Source organism: Limulus polyphemus, unplaced genomic scaffold (assembly GCF_000517525.1).
Source record: "Limulus polyphemus unplaced genomic scaffold, Limulus_polyphemus-2.1.2 Scaffold1580, whole genome shotgun sequence".
Classification (NCBI taxonomy): domain Eukaryota; kingdom Metazoa; phylum Arthropoda; class Merostomata; order Xiphosura; family Limulidae; genus Limulus; species Limulus polyphemus.
Window position 1 is genome coordinate 123,987 of NW_013667190.1, and position 19,297 is coordinate 143,283.

At 34.5% G+C, this 19,297-nt stretch overlaps 1 protein-coding gene across 5 annotated transcripts in view; it reads left to right on the forward strand.

Moving 5' to 3' along the window:
• LOC106464178 (polyhomeotic-like protein 3) overlaps positions 1–19,297 on the forward strand; it is a 115,733-nt gene that overhangs the window by 71,011 nt on the left and 25,425 nt on the right. For 4 of the 5 annotated variants that reach the window (XM_013924299.2, XM_022391872.1, XM_013924300.2 and 1 more), the window contains exons 4-9: positions 1,227–1,484; positions 1,980–2,036; positions 9,698–9,878; positions 12,974–13,209; positions 15,527–15,616; positions 17,621–18,196. In XM_013924299.2, coding sequence (XP_013779753.1) covers positions 1,227–1,484; positions 1,980–2,036; positions 9,698–9,878; positions 12,974–13,209; positions 15,527–15,616; positions 17,621–18,196 — 1,398 coding nt within the window. The remainder of the gene's footprint in view (positions 1–1,226; positions 1,485–1,979; positions 2,037–9,697; positions 9,879–12,973; positions 13,210–15,526; positions 15,617–17,620; positions 18,197–19,297) is intronic. The other variant, XM_022391873.1, reaches the window with a different exon arrangement.

Genomic DNA, 19,297 nt, shown 5'->3' on the forward strand with positions numbered 1-19,297 from the left:
CATTAGTATTTCTCTGATCTCTGAATAACTGGCTGGCTATTTATAATGTCCACACTGCAAGCTGTACATACTGTTTGGCTGCTATTTAAGATTCGTAAGAAATCATTCATATGTTATTTTTACACTCATTAAAATATATGTGTCAGTTACAATAATCATATTCAGGTGTTTTTACAAAACCAAGTTTAAAATGCTAGATAATATACAGATGTTTCATTCATTGGTGAAAAATTGAATATTACTTACTATTTTTAAAAATCAGATGTTAGACTATATTCAGGTTAAATTTCTTCCTTTCTTTGATTAAGAGTAAAGTATTACTTATGAAAGTGAAAAATCAGGTTTTGAACAATTTTCACATGTTTCATTAGTCAAGTGCTCAAAATAACAAAATTCATCAGTCAGGAGTGAATTAGTACTGAAAAAATGGAACTGAAAATCAGATGCTACAAAGACTGGGAATACAATTTTGTTTTCAGAAAACAAAACATTTTTCAATAACATTTCTGTAAAGATTATTACCAAAGGCAGTAAATAAAAATGAAACTCGGGAGAAGAAACTGAAGAACAGAAACCATAAAATAAAAAGAGTACACAAACTAAAATGCAATAAAATATAAAAATATAAATATCCTGTTTATTAAAGATATTGGATACAAGACTTTCATCATCTTTTCTGTTGTGCAGTAATTATTGTGTGGTATGGTGTATTAAAAGTGACTCTCTGTAATATTAGGAAAACAATGAATTTGATTTGTCTGTGAAATACCTGATCTTTATGTGAAGAAATACATAATGTTTTGAACCATGTTAGCTATATGTAAGGAAGTTTGTGGATATGAAATTAACAACTTTTAAACCTTGACATTTCATTTGTGTGGCATTGTCTTTGAGAAAAGCAGTGTTTAGATGTACCTAAATACTTGCTGAGAATTTTCTCTGCGATACACTTTAATAGTTACTGGCATAGAGGTTGAGCAATATTTAAACTAAAAGTGTCTCTCTTTCAGCTTGTGTGTGTGTGGAGTTTGGTTCATCTATGTTATTAGTGGTTTTATAGTAGTCAGAATTTTGTTATCATTTTCAGATTCTACATACATGGTATGTTGATTCCCTGCTTTGTGTTTAATGCTGGTTATGCAATATGCTCATTAGCTTCTATTTACCACCCTTTTTTCCACTTTGAAAGTGAAATTAACAGTTCTGATTTTATCATTTTAATGCAGGGAAATGGGATTAGCACAGCCAACCTTATATCTGGAGGAGGACAAGTTATTGCAACAGGTGGGAAAAGTTGTGTTGTAGGACAGATGATCTCAGCAAAGTCTACTGCTGTTATTCAAGGTCAGGCAGGGTTTGTCCCTTCTACCACAAGCCAGCAGGCAGTGGTGATTGGTCAGTTAGGAGTGATTTCCAGCCAGGCATCCATTCTTCCTACACAGAATAAAGCCATTGGTGACAATTCCAGAGGGAAGCAACCCTTTGTGAGTGTTCAGATTATGAGTAAAATGATTTTCTCAGCAAATCTCCTGAATTACTATCCATTGTATCAGTTTTCAGTAGAAGCAATGGATGTATCATTTTTTTTTAAAGGAAGAGGTTGCATGACTGTCAGTGAAAAGTAAAAGTAACCATAATTTTTTCAGTATTTTAATCTATAAAGGGAACTAAATTATGAGAAACCAGCATTAATCTCAAGAACCATATTATTTTGTTTGTGTCAGCCTATCAAGTAAGCTTTCCCAGCATGTGCTTGCATTGCATAGTGAAATATGTTTTTTTTTTTATGAGATAGCTCTAAGAGTTCAAATGGTCAGATTTATTTCATATCAGTATTAGTTCATGTTTTTTATAAATGTTTTAAGCATACCTTTTGTTTCTTTTTCAGCTTTTATTTAATATTTTTGTTTATTACAATATTATATAATCTTCAGTTGACCTTTTTTCTTTTCTTTTCTTTTGTTTCTATCCCACTGTAGGTTATGGGAAATATGACTTCCATGTCATTTAGATCCCCTTCCCTACTTCCACCTAAGGTACGTTAGTATAATAACCAAGTTTCTGAAGAACATCTTATTACATGTCACATGTACAATATTTTGTATATCAGACTGTTAAGAATTTTATTATTTTATTTGTGTTATTTGCAACTAAAATCAGTAGAAAATGTGTTTGTTTTTTAAAACATTTTCTTTTGAATATAGCTTTAATGTCAGTGGGCAGGCTAAAAAAGCATTTATCACTATTACTCTAAATAAACAATCCCTTCTTACATACAAGCATGTTTTTCTATTGTCAGATTTAACTTTCAAGGTGAAAAAATTTAAAATGTTACAGGTGTAATTGGTAACTGTCTTAAGAAAGACAGAACCTTGTTTTTGTAATATATTGTTTTAATTTTTTCCATTTAAACTACGTACGTGTTTTAGTTATATCCAAAATATTTTGTTTTCTCTTTTATGGTATTTACAGAAACAAATGCTAATTTTCAGAATTAGATTTAGCAAAGTTATGTCAGCCCAGGTGTAGAATTATTTCAATATTAGGTTTGTGTATTTTTTTATTAATAATGTTTCCTTAAACCTGTCTTTTGCTTAGGTTTTGTCCTTTACCCCTTATTTTTCTGTGAAAGACAATTAAGGAAGCATTATTCATAAAAGTACACAAACTTAATATAAATGTTTATATTGGATTTCCCCTTTACCTTTATTGAATGCTCTTTATCACATATGACTCCTGTTTAAACAGTTTAAGAGCCAACATAAATTCTGTTCTCTTTCTTTTTTACCAGCTGAGGAAGCTTCACTGAAGAAGTGAAATGTTTTGGTTTATGCTTTATTTTTTAGTTACTTGAGAGAAGAAGAAATTCATTCAAGTGTCCATTTCATTTATAACCTGTAAATTCCAGAATTAATAATAATAATATTAATAATTAATAGGAATTAATAATAATACTGTCAGTATTACCAATAAAAATGCAGCTTTTGCTTCCAAGATAACTTTCATTATTGGTTATCTGATAATAAAATCATTTTTTAACATCAAAGTTGTTAAAAAATGTGTATGCAAGCCGTAGCAGATGTGCAAACTGAGATTCTCAGAACAGTGCATTAAACTGTGTAAAGTTACTTTAAAAAAAGTTCTTAAAGTTCCAGTCTTTACTTTTGTGGTGCTAGTTTCCATCATAGCTTAATATAAAATGGTAATGTAAGAAATAAGTCCTTTTTTTTGGCAACTCAAAAACAATATGAATTAAAGAATAGAAGTTGTTTGAGAATATATGTTTTAAAGTTAATAATTTCTGGAACTTAGAAAGTAGCCTGAGAAGTGAAGGCCAACAAATGGGCAGGCAGTATATTGTGAAAAAAAAAACATTGTTAATTTCTTATGATACATTTTGAGTTAATTCATAATGATTTTAAATCAAAAGTATTTTCAACATGTCACTGCACTACTTGCTCTGTTAAATTTGTATAGTAACCTGCATAATAGATATTATAAAGTCTAATGCTTTTTGAGGCTATTTTGGCCAGTAAAATGTCCAAGTAAAAATATTGGAAGATTAATAAATTCATGAAATATCCAAAAAACATATAATGAAATGTAAAGAGACTTACCTTGCCTAATGATTTATATTCTTCTAGAATATGAAACAAAAAATTGAAGAAAATATTTTACATAGCGTAAACTCAGTAATGATTTTTAAAAAAATCAGTTTTAAGCTTTATGTGTAATGAATTTTACATTGAGCTATTAGTGACTCAGCATTTATATGTATTGTTATGAAATACTGTATATAAAAAAAAATGAAACATTGTTTTAAATTACAATTTTTGATCAAATTAGAGTCCTACCCAGTACCTTCTACGTTTGGATGTCTTTTTCAACACTCACCTCAGTTGGGTCTAACCTTCTCTTCTCAGATTCTGTTCTATAAAATTGTCAGTTTGCCATACTCTGTCTGCTCACTCACTTTCTGCATGCGAGGTTCTGTCGCTTTTGGGGATGTGGTCTTCTATGATATCACTAATCCTCCTCAGCATTGCACTTCCTTCAGTGGACTCTGCACGATCAATGGCACCTTACTTGGGATCCCTTGGATGCTCCTATCACCCTTCCTCCTTCCCTTGTAGACAATCTCCTTTGGTGGTTGGACAAGACTCACACATCAGTGGATTTCCCACTTCCCCCTCCTTGCCTGGACTTAAATCTGTTTATGGACGAATCCCTAAAGGGCTGGGGTGCATATGTCGATCAATCACCAGGAGGCTTTGGATCATTGGTCTCTAGACAAACAGTCTTTACATATCAATGTCCTAGAGCTCCTAGCCATTCGTCGGCTTTGCGATACTTCTCATTGCCAAACATTGTCTGGTAATGATCCATTCCAACAATTCCATGGTAGTGGCTTATATCAATCACCAAGGCAGCACCCAGTCAATATCCCTCTGTTTTCTCTCATTGGATCTCCTATATTGGGCCTACACGCAACACATTCATTTAATTATGTGTCATGTCCCAGGTGCTTTCAACCTCGTGGTGGATTGTCTTTCCCACCCCGACAAAGTTTACCCTCTCTTTTTCCGGTGGTTTTGCAGTATGTGGGGCATTCCTCACATCATTGCTTTTGCTACTGTCCTCAATCACCAGTTACCTATATTTTGGCCCCCAGTTACTCATCCTCAGGCTTTGGCTATAGATACCTTCAGCCAGGATTGGGCACACAAATTCTGATATTTCTATTCTCCTATTTGATTACTTCATTATGTAGTTTTTCTGATCCATGCCGCTCCATGCCAGGTCCTTCTGATTGCTTCCTACTGATCAGCTCAACCATGGTCTCATCATTTACTCCACCTACAATTATTCATTCCAATACTACTTCCCTTAGTACCCTACCTTCTTCAACAACCTTGATCACCAGTTCTACATCCTGCACTTTATGTCCTCCGTCTTCACACCTGGCTTTTGTCTGGTCTTTGGAGAGGAGATCTGGTTTCTCCCTTCATGTAGCTTCTGATTTGGCCCAATCCATCCGTCCTTCCTTCATGGAAGTGTCTCAGAGAAAGTGGAAGGTCTTTCAAACAGGGGCCTAGGCTTGGGGATTTCTGGCTGCTCGCCCTACTGTTGCTGGTGTCTCACGTGGCCTTTCGACCAGAGGTCTTCAGTCTCCTCGATTTCAGGTTATTGGGTAGCTTTATCTCGTCCCTTTAACCTTTCCTGTTACTGCAGTATTTTTTCTCACCCGTCCTTACCATATTAATCCATTCCTTACAGATTCGTCTACCTCCTTGGTGACCTGCCCTTCTTGATTGGAATATTAATGTGGTCCTCCATTCCCTTACTTTACCTCCATTTGAACCTATACCCTCATGTCCTTTGTTTCACCTGTCCCTTAAGGCATATTTCCTTCTTCTCTTGGTCTGTGGGTGTCAACAGTCTCACTTGTTTGCCATCAATGTTACATGCAAACTTTACCACCATACCTATCTTGCCCTTTATCCTTCCTACCTGAAACCTTGGTGGCTCGTGAGGGTAACTCCTCCTTTTCACCTGTTTCTCTACCCTCTATTTCTCATCTATACCCCATCCCAATCTGGATAGACTTCTATGTCCTATGCATGTCATTCAATGTTATATTGCCCACACAGCTTCCTTCTGTGGTTCTCATTCCTGTCTCTTTATCCCAGAATCTCTCCCATTTTACACTCACCAGTTGGGTTCATCGTTTGATCCAGTTGGCTTATTCCTCCTTGTCCCTTTCCCAGTGTACTCTGTACTGTGTTACCTCTCATCAAATCTGACACCTCACCTTTTCACTTGCTTCTTGTCTTGTCGACCTCTGGAGGAAATCCTACAATCAGGCATATGGACCAATCCTAACATGTTCACCTACCATTATTTACCTCATATCAGCTACAGGTTTATCAGGTTTTTGCCTTCCACCTGTACTCCAATCTTTGGTGTGACTCTGATACTGGGTAAGTCTTTATTAATCATTTATTTTCTTTCAAGGGCCCAATCTTCATGCCTTCATTACTTGGATTCTGCTCTGTGGTGAATGGTACCTGACCAGGTATTCTTTAAATCTAAATCCGCACTGTACACCATGTTGAATAATGCTTTCTTTCCATGGCTCCACACACTCGCTTTTGTGATGGGGTGTTTCACAAGATCACTTGCAGATGAATAACCTCGCGATATTTACTTCATAAATTAGCCTGTTCCAGACCGTACCACCTATGGACTTCATGGGTATTGAAGAAGGGGATACCTGCCCATTCTTGCCATGCCTTGATTTAATAAATCAATATGTTCTGCTTTTCAAAATAGGGTTTCAGGATCAAATATCTACTTTGCAGTATTTTTTACTTATGGTTCTCACTGATATTGTTTCTCTTACCAAGTGACTCTTATGTTCTTTATCATTTTGTCTTTACATAAAATTTCACTTTAATTGGTTTTCCCTTGAGGAGAAACATGTCATCAGGAGTTGATAAGGATTTTATTATCTAGTTTTGTTTCTGGTCCTTGTCTCTCATCAAAATTATCAGTGAGTAATGGTTGTCCTCCTGCCTTACTTTTGTCATATATACTTTTACCTATCAAACATCGTGAGTGGCCTAACACAGAAGGAGGCAAGATAAGTCTTTTCAACCTGTTCATCAACTATCTCTTTTTTTGTGTGTGCAGATGATTCTTCCGTCTGAACATTGTTTGGGAGTTGTCTTGGTTCATTTGTTTGTCTATGGGGCCTTGGGCTTGACAGGATCTTCAGTTTAGTGTTTACTGTCAAATTTTTCTTCCTCCTGTTGCTTTTTCCTCTTCCTTCTGATCCTGTTTACTTACAATTTCTGGATTAGAAAGTCGCAGATCTCTCTCAAGAAGGAGCAGTAGAAATGATTTATCATGTTTCTTCAGATTTTTGTATTTCCAAAAAAAATGTGAGATTGGAGACCTGTTTCAGCTCAATCATTACCTGGATGCACTTCAGATTAAATTGTAAAACATGAGGATGTTACAGAAGTTTCTTTTTTTGAAGCCACTGGGTGCTGAAAGTAAATACACAGGATATTTAATAAAATTTGAAGATGGCTTTATTACAAGTTTAACACAGTAACAAATGTACAATGTTTCAACATGGTTTTCTCATCATCAGGTACAAGTAGTTTACTTAGACACAGAAATATGTATACAGTATGAGGCAAAGAAGTCACATGATTGGAGATTATGTAGCAGCATAGTAAAGTTATCTTGGCTGTCCTGGACGTTGATTTAGTGTGACATTGTTTTGTTAAGTTAAGATGGTCTGTAAACTATATGCCTGGCTGCTATTCATCCTTTTGTCCAAGACGCCAGATTATATTCACTTATGGCTCGATTATTAGCCCATTCTCATAGGTGTTTTTTTAATGTCTGTTTATCAGTCTTGTTGAAGTATCTTCTGGAGTTGGTGCATTAGACATGTTATATCTTGTTTATTTTCAATTCCTCAACAATTATGTATTTGTTTGATAACTGTGTCCTATCAGCTTCTTCCATAGCTGGTTACAGAACTGTCTTATTTGTCATCTTTGGATACCATGAGAGCCATTAATCTCTTTTGTTCTCATTAGTCAAAGACCTCTTCCAAACCATTTATATTTAGTGACCGAGACTTTTTAGGTACTATCCTAAAGATGACTGTTTTGGGAATGCATTTTTTGGCTTCTTTCCTCTCTGGACCTTTTGCAATTTACTGCTTGATCATGTTTTATTACTCACATTTGGTGGATGGTGTTTTGACATCTATGCTTTTGATGCTTCTTGTACTGTGTTTTGGAAAGCCTTACATTTGTTCCTTGATTGTACTCTTCTACCTAAAATTTGGGCTGCAAAATAAGGTAACACTGATGGTCATTCAGAAGATTCCTTTATTGCCTGTTGGGGCTATTCATTGTTATATCACAGATACTGAATCTTTTAGTGTTTTTTGAAAAAAGCTGTTTATATCTTATAATGAATCATGCTCATTGGAACTTGCTCCAACTACTTTAAAATAGTGACTTGTGCAAATGATATGTCTTGTTTACTGGGATGTTCCAATACGTCTTAAAAGTGAATAATAGATTTTGCATTAGGTTACAAAATTCACCAGCTGGTGATGTCTTTAGCATCCCAGTTGCAATACTCATTAGAGGATATTTTGCAGACCAGAATGTGAATGTATTTAGATAAAATGTTACATTGTTTTTGAGTTATTATTTGTTCTCAGCTGACTTAACACTTGAGCCTACACTTCTGTTATGCATAGTAACCCTGTTGTCGCTCTAAGGACCAAGATCCCTTTTAACAATTACAGGGGCAACTGGGATCATGAAATCATTTGATTTATTTAATAAAACAAAATATTGTATACTTACTATCTGAGACTACATACTTGGAATGACTCATTCAGATGGGACTCTTATCTGTGATTGTCCTAGACAAAATTTCACCTTCCATGAGAAAGGACAGGGGATGCTATCTAGTGCATGATGATGCCTTTGTGGATACCTTTCCAACCTTCTCATGAACATCCTTACATAGCATTTGAGACATTGAAGATGATACAACTGTTCTCCACTTGATGTCTCATAGCTCTAACTAGGATGAAGAACATCTTACTGCTTTATATTTATCTTTCTTAACCTATCTGGTGTTTCTGTTTCACTGTCCTTGAGTTTTAGAGCCCGTCCTCATGTCTGCCTTCATCTTTTTGATTCTACCTGGGTGCCCACTTACTGGGTCAATTTCATGGTTTGATTGTCTTTGTTGGATGTGGATGTAAGAAGCCATAATGTTATGAGCATATCAAGTCATCACATGATTTTTTTTTAATATATATTATTTAAAGGGTGATGATAGTGTGGAGGTACTCTTCTGAGAGGAATGCATTTTCATATCCAGTCATTAGCTATTATTGTTCTACTCCTCTGAGAATCTTTGATTATAGGAACAGGACAGTGAATTGCAATCTGACCCTAACTACCTCTCTTAAGTCACTATCTGTGATAGATCCATATCACATGAATTTTTTTAATATATATTATTTAAAGGGTGATGATAGTGTGGAGGTACTCTTCTGAGAGGAATGCATTTTCTGAATGTCCTCATTTGCTTCAATCTCTTGTGAGGTTGTTCTGCTCTACTCATTCTTTCCAAGAAACCAGTTTATTGAACCTACTTTGGTTCCGGATTCCTTTCAACTGTAATTGATCACATTTTCAGTTTTTGGGATCTATGTTGTTTGTTGCCTTTCTGCCTAAGAACCCAAATTTGGTGAACTAGTGGTTCTTATTAATCTCTGCCCCTCCCTCCATTACAATATGCATATTCTGGCTTTTTGAATTTTACATTTTTAGAATTAATATGAATTTCAAATAGGTGCTTAATTCTGAAGTACATCCCCACCCACCTGCCCACCTCCATATGTGTTTTCCATCATAACTTCAGCTTCAAAATCTAATTACATGTTTATTGACAGTAGGAGAGTGCAATTCAACAAGGAAAGGCTTTTTTTATTTTAGAGGTATTTGGAGGTACATGTTATGACAGACAGATTCATAGAAACCAATAACAATTATATGAACAAGGCTTTAATAATATTATAACAGATGATCACATACAACTTAAAAACATGAATGGTATGTGTTGAAACATAATTTCTTTCTTACAGATTATGAGCCAGGGTGCTGCACTACAACCAAGGTCACCCATTTATCCTTCTCCTATATCATCAATTGGATCTTCACCCCAGTCTTTCACTAGCACTCAACTGAAACAGTTCACTTCCTCACCCCAAATCATATCATCACAAACTCCAGCAGCCATGATAGCTAGTCATTCCCAGATTCTAGGTGGGGAATTTCCTAGCACAAAGCATAACTGTTGTTTTTAATTTTAACATTTTCTCCTATTCTACATTTACATTATATGAAATTAATCTAATATAATAATGCTCTATACATATAAGTGCATAAACTCAGTTCATGTACATTAAGACTGTGCAATATTCATTTATAAAAGTTGGAATTATTTACAAGTGCATGTTATGTTCATTTTTTCAGAGGTTTGTTCAAAAAAAAAGTTGTATAAAAGTGTAAATTGTCTGTTATTAATGAAGCGTTTTTAAAGAAATTCAATAACATTTGCTTTCAAATGAATATTATAGAATTTTTTGTGCAAGTTCACACCTACTACCATATAATGTTCAAAATGGCATCTGAATTATTAATTGTTATGAACACAAATAAGTGAATTTATAAATTATCAACTTTCTTCCATTATGTAGAACTTTTTCATTCATGTACTTGCCTATATGTATTATCTACATACAGTTTATATCAATAATTACTTGTGTTCCTAAAGTCTTATCAATTACACCATTTGTTTCACAATTGAAGATCTCTTTGATTGTGTTTGATACGTTTTCTTAATCATCATTACTAGACCTAAAACAAAAAAGATTTATAACCAGTGTTTTGCATTATGTATTTTCCACATGTAAATACTCAAATTTAAAGATCTGGGACAGAGAAAATTGACTTATAATACACCCCATGGATGCAGACTAAATTTTAAAGAGGCCAACATTTGTGAGCGAATGCAACATGTTTCTGCCATGCAAACACAACGTAGCCAATTTTGACACCAAAGAAACTGTGAAAAACAGAAAAATGGGCAAGTCCATCATCTTTGTTTGTCAATGTATGTTGCCTATAGAAAAGCATCTTTCTACCAAATTCCATGTAAATTGGTCCAAACAAGGCTAAGTAATTGACCAAAACCCCCAAAATTATGCTTTTTTGTGAGCTCTGCCCCCCCCCCAAAAAAGACTTAAAATGGTTATATGCAACGTTTTTTTTATGTCAGTGTGTTGGGCACCTGAAACTTATGTTTGTGCCAATTTTCATCTTCATTGCTGTAAATATGACTGCATAGGAGCCCAAAATATGCATTTTTGTACTGTTTGACCTTTAACCCATAAAATCCTTAAAAAAGGCCTAAATCTGAAAATTAAAAAGGTGTCTGTGCAATTGGACCATTCTGTAACCCTACCAAGTTTCAAGTCAATCCACCAAGAAATAAAGGATTGGTTGTTGATTGAAAAATGTTTAGAAGAAGAAGAAGAAAGAAAAAGGAAGAAACAATTGAAAACAGTATGTCTCTCTATGGAGACATAAATATCTTCATGCTATTCTTTTAATCTTATTCACCATTATATAGTTTTGAATGAAATTGAGGTATTTTGCTTCCAAAACATACGTATCTCCATTGCCACTTATAGTTATTTCTTGACTGTCAGGGTTTCTTCCTTTGCTCATCTAAGCATTAGTCTGATTTTTTCTCACTTGTTCCAGTCTTTTATACCCCACTAAGTTGTCTTTGGCAATATTTGTCATATGATAATCTCCACCTAGGTCATTGCGCCCTCTATCCAGGTATTGTATATAAGCGTCTCTTTCAGATAATTTTATCACTTTTTCTTGACAAAGCGTCACTACTGGGTTTCCCAGTATTATGATTGTTCAGAGATACTTTTAACATTATGGTGTTATCTAGTTGATTTTATAATAATAATAATTTAAAATAAATTGTTTTTTCTTTCTTCCGATTGACAAGTCGATTATGATATGAATTCCCGGTTTATTATTTCCAGCACGCAGGCCAATTGGATCACTCCACTCCCACCTATTATATCTAGAGTCACTTCACACAACAAATGTGGGGGAGCTACTCTTGGTGGAGAATGCCAGGGATGTTATTTGTAATGAGAGGGAAGCATATATATTATGAACTGTGGTGGTCATCTGGGGGGGGGGGGGGCTCTCAGGCTACATTTGAGGGTAATCCTTGACATTTTAGGAAAGACTTTAGATTAGCTTTTTCCTGTGCCTTCTTTTTAGTCTGTTGGATTTTCAGCCCCCCGTTGGTCAGTGGTAAGTTTACAGACTCTCATCGCCTTAATACAGGAATTAAGTGGAGAGTGACGAGCATACCTGTTCTGGATGTAGTACAGTTCCCCCACTTGGGTATCATTCATATCTTGGTACACCCATGATTTATGCAGATGCTTTCTGTATGGATAATGCTCTCACTGGCCCCTCCACCTTCTCAGTGTGCGATTCTAGGTATATGTGGTAGCGGAGATAAGTATGTTTTGTACATTAACATTTTCCTAAATTGAAAATATATTTCCAATAATACTTACCTCCACTGATACTCTCCTGCTTTTCCTCCACAGTAAGAGCCGGTGTTAGAGACTGGGATGGTATCAGTCTCGAAAAAGAGATAAAATTATCTGAATGAGGTGCTTCTATATAGTACCAGGATAGAGAGTGCCTTGATGTAGGTGGAGAATATCACAAGATAAATATTGCCAAGGGCAATTGAATAGGGTATAAAAGACTGGAGCAAGAGAGAAAATTTCAGAGTAATGCTTAGATGGGCAAAGAAGAAACCCTGGTGGTCGAGTAATAGCTATAAATGCGAGGGGAGGTAAGTATTATTAGAAATACATTTTCAATTTAGGAAAATGTCAACCTGCATATCGCTTTAATTTGACATTTCCACATCCATACTGTTTCCTGTGGTTTTCAGGGCAGAAATGTTCTGTCCCATTCTACAGAATTCACCATGTGGAAACTTGACTTGGATGCAGCATCATTTATCTTCAAAATAATGTGCTATCTGATAAGGAAGACCTCATGATGGAAAAAAACAAGGAAAATGTCATGAAAAACCAATGTAATGTAAAAAATGCTCAAATATTAATACAGTTATTAGCAAATAAGAAAAATTAGAAATTCAATCCTGATGTTTTGTGTAAAAGTACAAAGGAATTCCATTTTTTTGTAAGTGGTTGGGGCTTAAAAATTCCTAGTGTTTTATACAATCTAAGGCAAATAACATAATTTTACTGAAACATTTATTTCTGTAATTATTATTTCAGGATCTATTCAAACACTTGGTGCTCCTTTGGGTCAACCAATAGCATGGGCTACTCCAGGGGGACTTCAGTCTCCTGCTGTTCTAACTCAGAATCCCATATTCATAAGGAGCCAACATTCTGACATGTTTATTCAGTCACCTTCTCCAGCACCAGCAGCTTTACAGGCAGTGTCAATGGCAAGTGCAGGTGCTGTATCAGTCTCTGCCACTGGTATCCAAGTCCAGAAGCAAAAGCAGGTAAAAGATATTTAGCAATTTGAATAATATTTTTGTCAAAGCGTGTCTTTGCATTAAGATGTTCTGTAAAAAAAACAAAACCATAAGCCTTGAGGAGAGGATTTAGTTATTATATAAGGATTAAGTAATTTTATTTGCATTTTGTAATAGCATGTTATTATATGAAGTTCAGCAAAAGTAGTACACCAAACATGAATATATAGAACATTCAGTCAGTATTGGCCACCTATTTAGATCTCCCACGCCTAAAGCATATAACACCCAAAATATGTCGTATTTAGAACTACATTTGTTACACCATATATATAATTATACAATATGATGAGATAATCATGTTTCAGTAATCACTGAACATACAAAGCATTATGTTATATGCACTTTCTCTTGGTTTGATAGTTTAGGAACCCTATTTATTGTGCTTAGCAATATCCAAGCAAACTTTTCTGTTAGGATTATGACCACTGCCTAATAATCTTAAAAAAAAAACTGTACATAAGATGTAGGAGAAAAGAACTAGAAATATGGGATTCAAATCAGGCAGACTTATCCCTGAAATACAGAATGCTTTTTCTTGAGTTTGAACTCATGCTGCTAACAAAACATTTGGTTCAAAATTTCTGAATATTCTTTATACATTTAAATGACATATACTTCAAGTACCCATAATTTTCCACCTTCCACACAATTTATTGTTCATAGATCAGTGTATCTTACGTAAGCTCTGTACCTGGCATGGCTTGTTGGTTATGGCACTTGACTCTTAATCTGTTTGTTGCAGGTTTGAATTCTGTCTTTAAGCATGCTCATTATAATGTGAAGCTAAATGCAACTATTCATTGGTAAAACAGTAGACCAAGAGTTGGTGGTGAGTGATGTTGTTGATTAGCTGCCTTCCCTTTAGTCTGTTACTTCTAAATTAGAGGTGACTAGTGCAGATAGCCCTTGAATAGCTTTGTGCAAAATAAAGCAAACATGAAAATGTAAGCTCTGCTTTCCTGCCATAAGCTAGATTTCTTTGACAGTTGTGGTGTAACAACTTTGTCAGTTTGTATGCCTTTATTGGAGATCTTACTTTTGAAACTTGCCTGTAGTGTGCAGGTTGAAATTATTGATACATTCTCAGCATTGATAGTTCCATGTATTGATTCAGTTGCCTATTGATATTACTGATGGGTATGCAGTTTGGGTGGATGCTTCATTTGCATACCACTCATAGTTTGTTTTTGTTGATGATAGGCATTGATTGCTCAGGCCTTATTGCCTTTAGAGCCTGCAGAACTGGTTTTATCTGCTATAGTGCTAGCTCTAATCTTGAACACTTCTGCTGGTTTCAACTTTTGCTCTCAGGTATGTTTTATCTTTTCAGTATTAAACCCATTTTAATTACACTTGAGGGTGCTTGTGTCATGTGAGTTGATTTTTTTACTTGTATTTTCATTTCTTCTACTTTCTTTTTATTTTTGGGTTTACGATGTGGGTAAGTCTACATGACTTGATTCTTACATTTTTAGAATTAAAATGAATTTCAAACAATTACTTACCTCCTACCTCTGACACATCATCCCTCCCACCTCCCCTCAGCAAAATTTTAATCAAGACTGCAACTTTCAAACAAATCATAAATTATGGTAAGAAAGCAGAGCTTATGTAAGATCCACTTAAGCATGCTGAGTAAGTCATGAGGAAGATGGGAGAATGGAATTTTAAGGGTAAATGTTGAATGTGATATGGAAATGTGTAAAGAATATTCAAAAATTTCGAGTCACCTACTTTGTTAATGACACGAATACAAACTCAACAAGGAGAGGCTTTCAATATTTCAGAAGTAAGTACCTGTTTGAAGTTCATTTTAATTCTGAAAGTGTGAAATTTAATTTCAATGAGATATGAAACCAATAATTCTCACCACATAAGCACCGTAGAATTTTGTTCAGGACAAGAAAAAACATTTAAATCTTAATTACATCACTATACTTCATTAACAGTTTAAAATGGTGAAAAGTTAACAAAGTTTTCATTTACATTTTGTCATGCTAGTTAAATAAATAGTGAAGTGGGATTTGTTAACCTTGACTAAATTTTACAGGAATTCTGATGTGACATGACAAATTCTACAGCTAACATTTACCGCAGCACGCATGTTTGTCACAATTCACTAGATCATTGTGACATAATAAACTGAAAAATATAAGACAATGGTCATTTTCGAAATATCAATAAACATTTTTAGTATGTTATACAAACTAAAGTAATTATAGTGTGTAAAGTTCACTTGAATTTTCAGTCATATATTTGTTTTGTCTGTGTATGGATACAGGTACGTCCTGCTAGCTCAGTGGCTACTCAAACAGCAATTTCTACATCTTCATCTACACATTACCAATCAAATGCTTCTGTTCGCTCTCAGGTATGTGAATGTAATACACTTGTAAAGAATTCTTAAGACCAGAACATATTCATTTAAAAGACTTCAAAATTCATGGCAGTAACTGGTGTCTGATAGACACTATTTCAAGAAAGGCCATATCAGTAATCAGGAGCATCATTGTTGTTTGGGGTGTAAGTAATTTTTGATTTGGTGTCTGGATGAAAAAAATATCCCCTTTTAATTTACATAATATCAGCTTCAAATATAAACAAATGGTTTCATGAATTGGATTTTGAAATATTGGACATTTTATAAATCTTTGGAATTTTATGAATTTTAATTATGTATTGTTCAAAACATCTGAAGGATAATCAAATTTGTAATATTAGTTATTACAAGGCAAAACCTCTGATGTGAAATAATATCAATCAACCTTCAGTTAAGTTTTATGCAAATCAAGCATCTGATGATCAGTGTTGCGATCAGAAATGTAAGTTATTGGTCACTCAGATTACTCGCATAAATTAAAATTTAAGAGATATTGTTTTACATGTTTAATTTAGTGTACTTGACATACAAGATTATGGTCATTATGATAGCATGGCATGTATGTTAAGGGCTTAAAATCATCCTGAGTCATCCTTGACCACTTCTCACTTCACTGAAAGCTGTTTTAAGAGCATCCCAAATATTTTCCATGTGATTTAAGTCCTGTGAACATCAAGGGCATTCCATTTGGTTAGTTTCATGTCATTCAAGGAGTGGAATGTATTGACCAGTTTAGCAAAGTGGGGTGGATGTCATCATTCATTAGACTAAAGTCAGCTATTTGCATTAGCATATAATTGTGTCATTAATGATACAGTTCTGAAGGATGTATAAAGTTTTATGTCCACAGAGCTTATTTCTGTTGAAAACATACTTTCACCATTTGTATCACATTTCTATATGAAAAAGGAGTGGATTTCGTTTCATATTCTCTCTAGATTAGTGCAATCCTGTTATCTGGCTGTAAGGTGAAGGATGACTTTTGTTGCTAGTCGACTGAACATGTTCTTGGCACATTATATGCAAGCTTTCTCTGCCTTGCTATAAGTGAGGTGGATCTTATTAGGCCACCTGAGATGCAACTTGACCTTATGTTTCCAATCATCTGTACACTGACATGTCATCCAGTTGTAGCTGCAGACATCTGAATAAATACCCAAGCTTGTACTCTACAATTGTAGCAAATCAGGATCAACAAATAGCAGCTGTGTATCTTGTCTGAATGATCATGCCATTCGTTTCATAGCAGTTTCATATTTGTTAGAGCTAATTCACAACAACCTGCTGAGATTTATTGGCTTCTATCATTTAGATGGCTTTTCAAATGAGTAAAAACATCTGTATGTCTTCTTTTATAGTCTAGCCATGGTTCATAAACAGTTTAGACCTTGTTCTTTAAACTCTTTGATTCATTTCAGAGCAATGACTGACATAATATTGTATGAGATCACTTTATTTAGTTCAAGGTTAATGGACATATAATTTGCATTGCAGGTTGTAAGACTGATCATCAGATGGCTTATTTTCATGTTTTTCAACTGAAGGGTAATTGACATTATAACAGTAGTTTTGGCCTTGACAGAGCTATTAAAAATTTCAATTACATCTATTTTTTAGTTGTTTTGAGGAGTATATGTTACAGTAGATATGTTTTTGTGATTTACATCCATATGATATATTGAATAACTTTCATCAGTCATTAAATTTTCACATAGATATTTTATTCATAAGAAATACAAACCTTATAATTTAATATTTTGTGATGCATATTAAGTTGATAATATTATCATCAAAATAAAAAAAAGAAAACTGAACTTCTGCATGTTTAAACACTAGTTTTTGTGTTTTTTATTGTTTGTAAATTTCTTTGAGCAAAAATCTTCCACATATTCATATTCTAGTGCATCATAACTATAATGCTAAACACAAGTAATTTGGAAAAAAAAGTTATTACTGTTTAAGATATTAACTAAATTTTGTTATTCTTTGAAAAAGGTTAAACAAAGAGCTCGTGCTCAGATTGCTCGACAGACTTCATCTCAAGCCTCAGGAACACAAGCACAACAAGTTTCTCAGACAACTAGTAGCCAAACTCAAACTAATTCTCCTCAGAGCATGAAGGCTGATGCAGCTAATCAGACAAAGCTTTCTATTGATGCTCGTAGTCATAATATACAGAGTAAATCAACTGGCACTGAGACGAAACAGCAGTCAGCCCAGGTAAAGCCCAGTCATATTCCTGTCATCCCCATAACAACAGCTCTCGTGACAGCCACTACTGCTACAAACACTAATACTAACATTACTCTTCCTGTGATGGTGAGCAAGAAAGAAAAACGAGAAGAGGTGAAAAAGGAGAATGAAGTTTCCACCCAAACACTAAACAAAATCCCTGCTGTACCTAGATTCCTTGAGAAAAAAGATGCTGCCACAGGAAATGATGCTCATATCTATCCCTTACTACACGAACAGGCCAAAGAGAAACAGCCACAGAAAGCTATTGTCAAACCACATATTTTAACACACGTGATAGAAGGCTATGTTATTCAAGAAGCTCTAGATCCTTTCCCAGTAAGTGTGCTTGTCTACAGCATTACAATACATCTTTAACAGATGTAATGTAAAATGTCTTTTTAAATGCAAAATAGTAGGATTTATCATTTTATAAGATCAAAAAGTAAAATTGGTTGGGAGTTATTATTTGTGTTTTTCTACTTTTTGATTCTAATTAGAACTGTGAGAAATGTACACAATAGTACCATTGCATGTACATTATTAGTATGTTGACTGCATTATAGTAACTTTTCTTCTGTGCCATACTTCTGCTTCTTGACTCTAGAATGCCAATATGACCCTCATACAATTTAAACCTATATACTAAACTAACCACACTGGTGTTTTAGGGTTAAGTGATTTTTGGTGTAGATTTTTTACCATAATTTTCTGAATATAATATGTTCCCAAATATAATACACACTCTAGTCTTCATAAACAGAGAGTCAAGTTTGCCTTATCCCCATTAATAATATGCACCTAGTCTTTTGCAATACTAAGATCAAATTATCTCTTTGATGACAAGAATGTTAGTATGTCCATATAATCTAATTTCACATTCACTGTAGTGCTTGCTATCTTTGAAATCGTGATCTGTTGTTTTCTGTACCCTAACTATACAAGGTCATATAACTATAAAAAATGTTTTGATTTTCTAACTATGTGATAAGAGCCTTTAAAAAATTCAGCTGGCAACAAGAAACATCACTTCACCATCATACTTAGGGCACATGGAGATGGGACAAATATGTTGACATAAATTCAAATGAAAAACTCTCCCAAAGGATGTCAGATGGCCACAAGGTTTGATTTTCTGTACAGATGAAAAAGAATGGATAGATGACGGTTTGTCCAAAGACTGGTTCCGTAGCATGTGGTGCAGAGACCCCTCACAGGAATGTTGTAATGCTGGCCCTCAACATTTTCAGGTGTCATAGAATGATATGCATCAAGGACGTGAGATTTCTGTTGTTGTTACAGTTTAATAAATTGTTTTTTGTTTGACCCAGTTGTAGTAGTGTTTTGTTTTAGTTCATTATAAGTATATCCTGGATGAAAATTGTACAGATTTTGTCATCATTCCTGTGAGCGTGACAGGTCAGTTGCATGTGATGGACA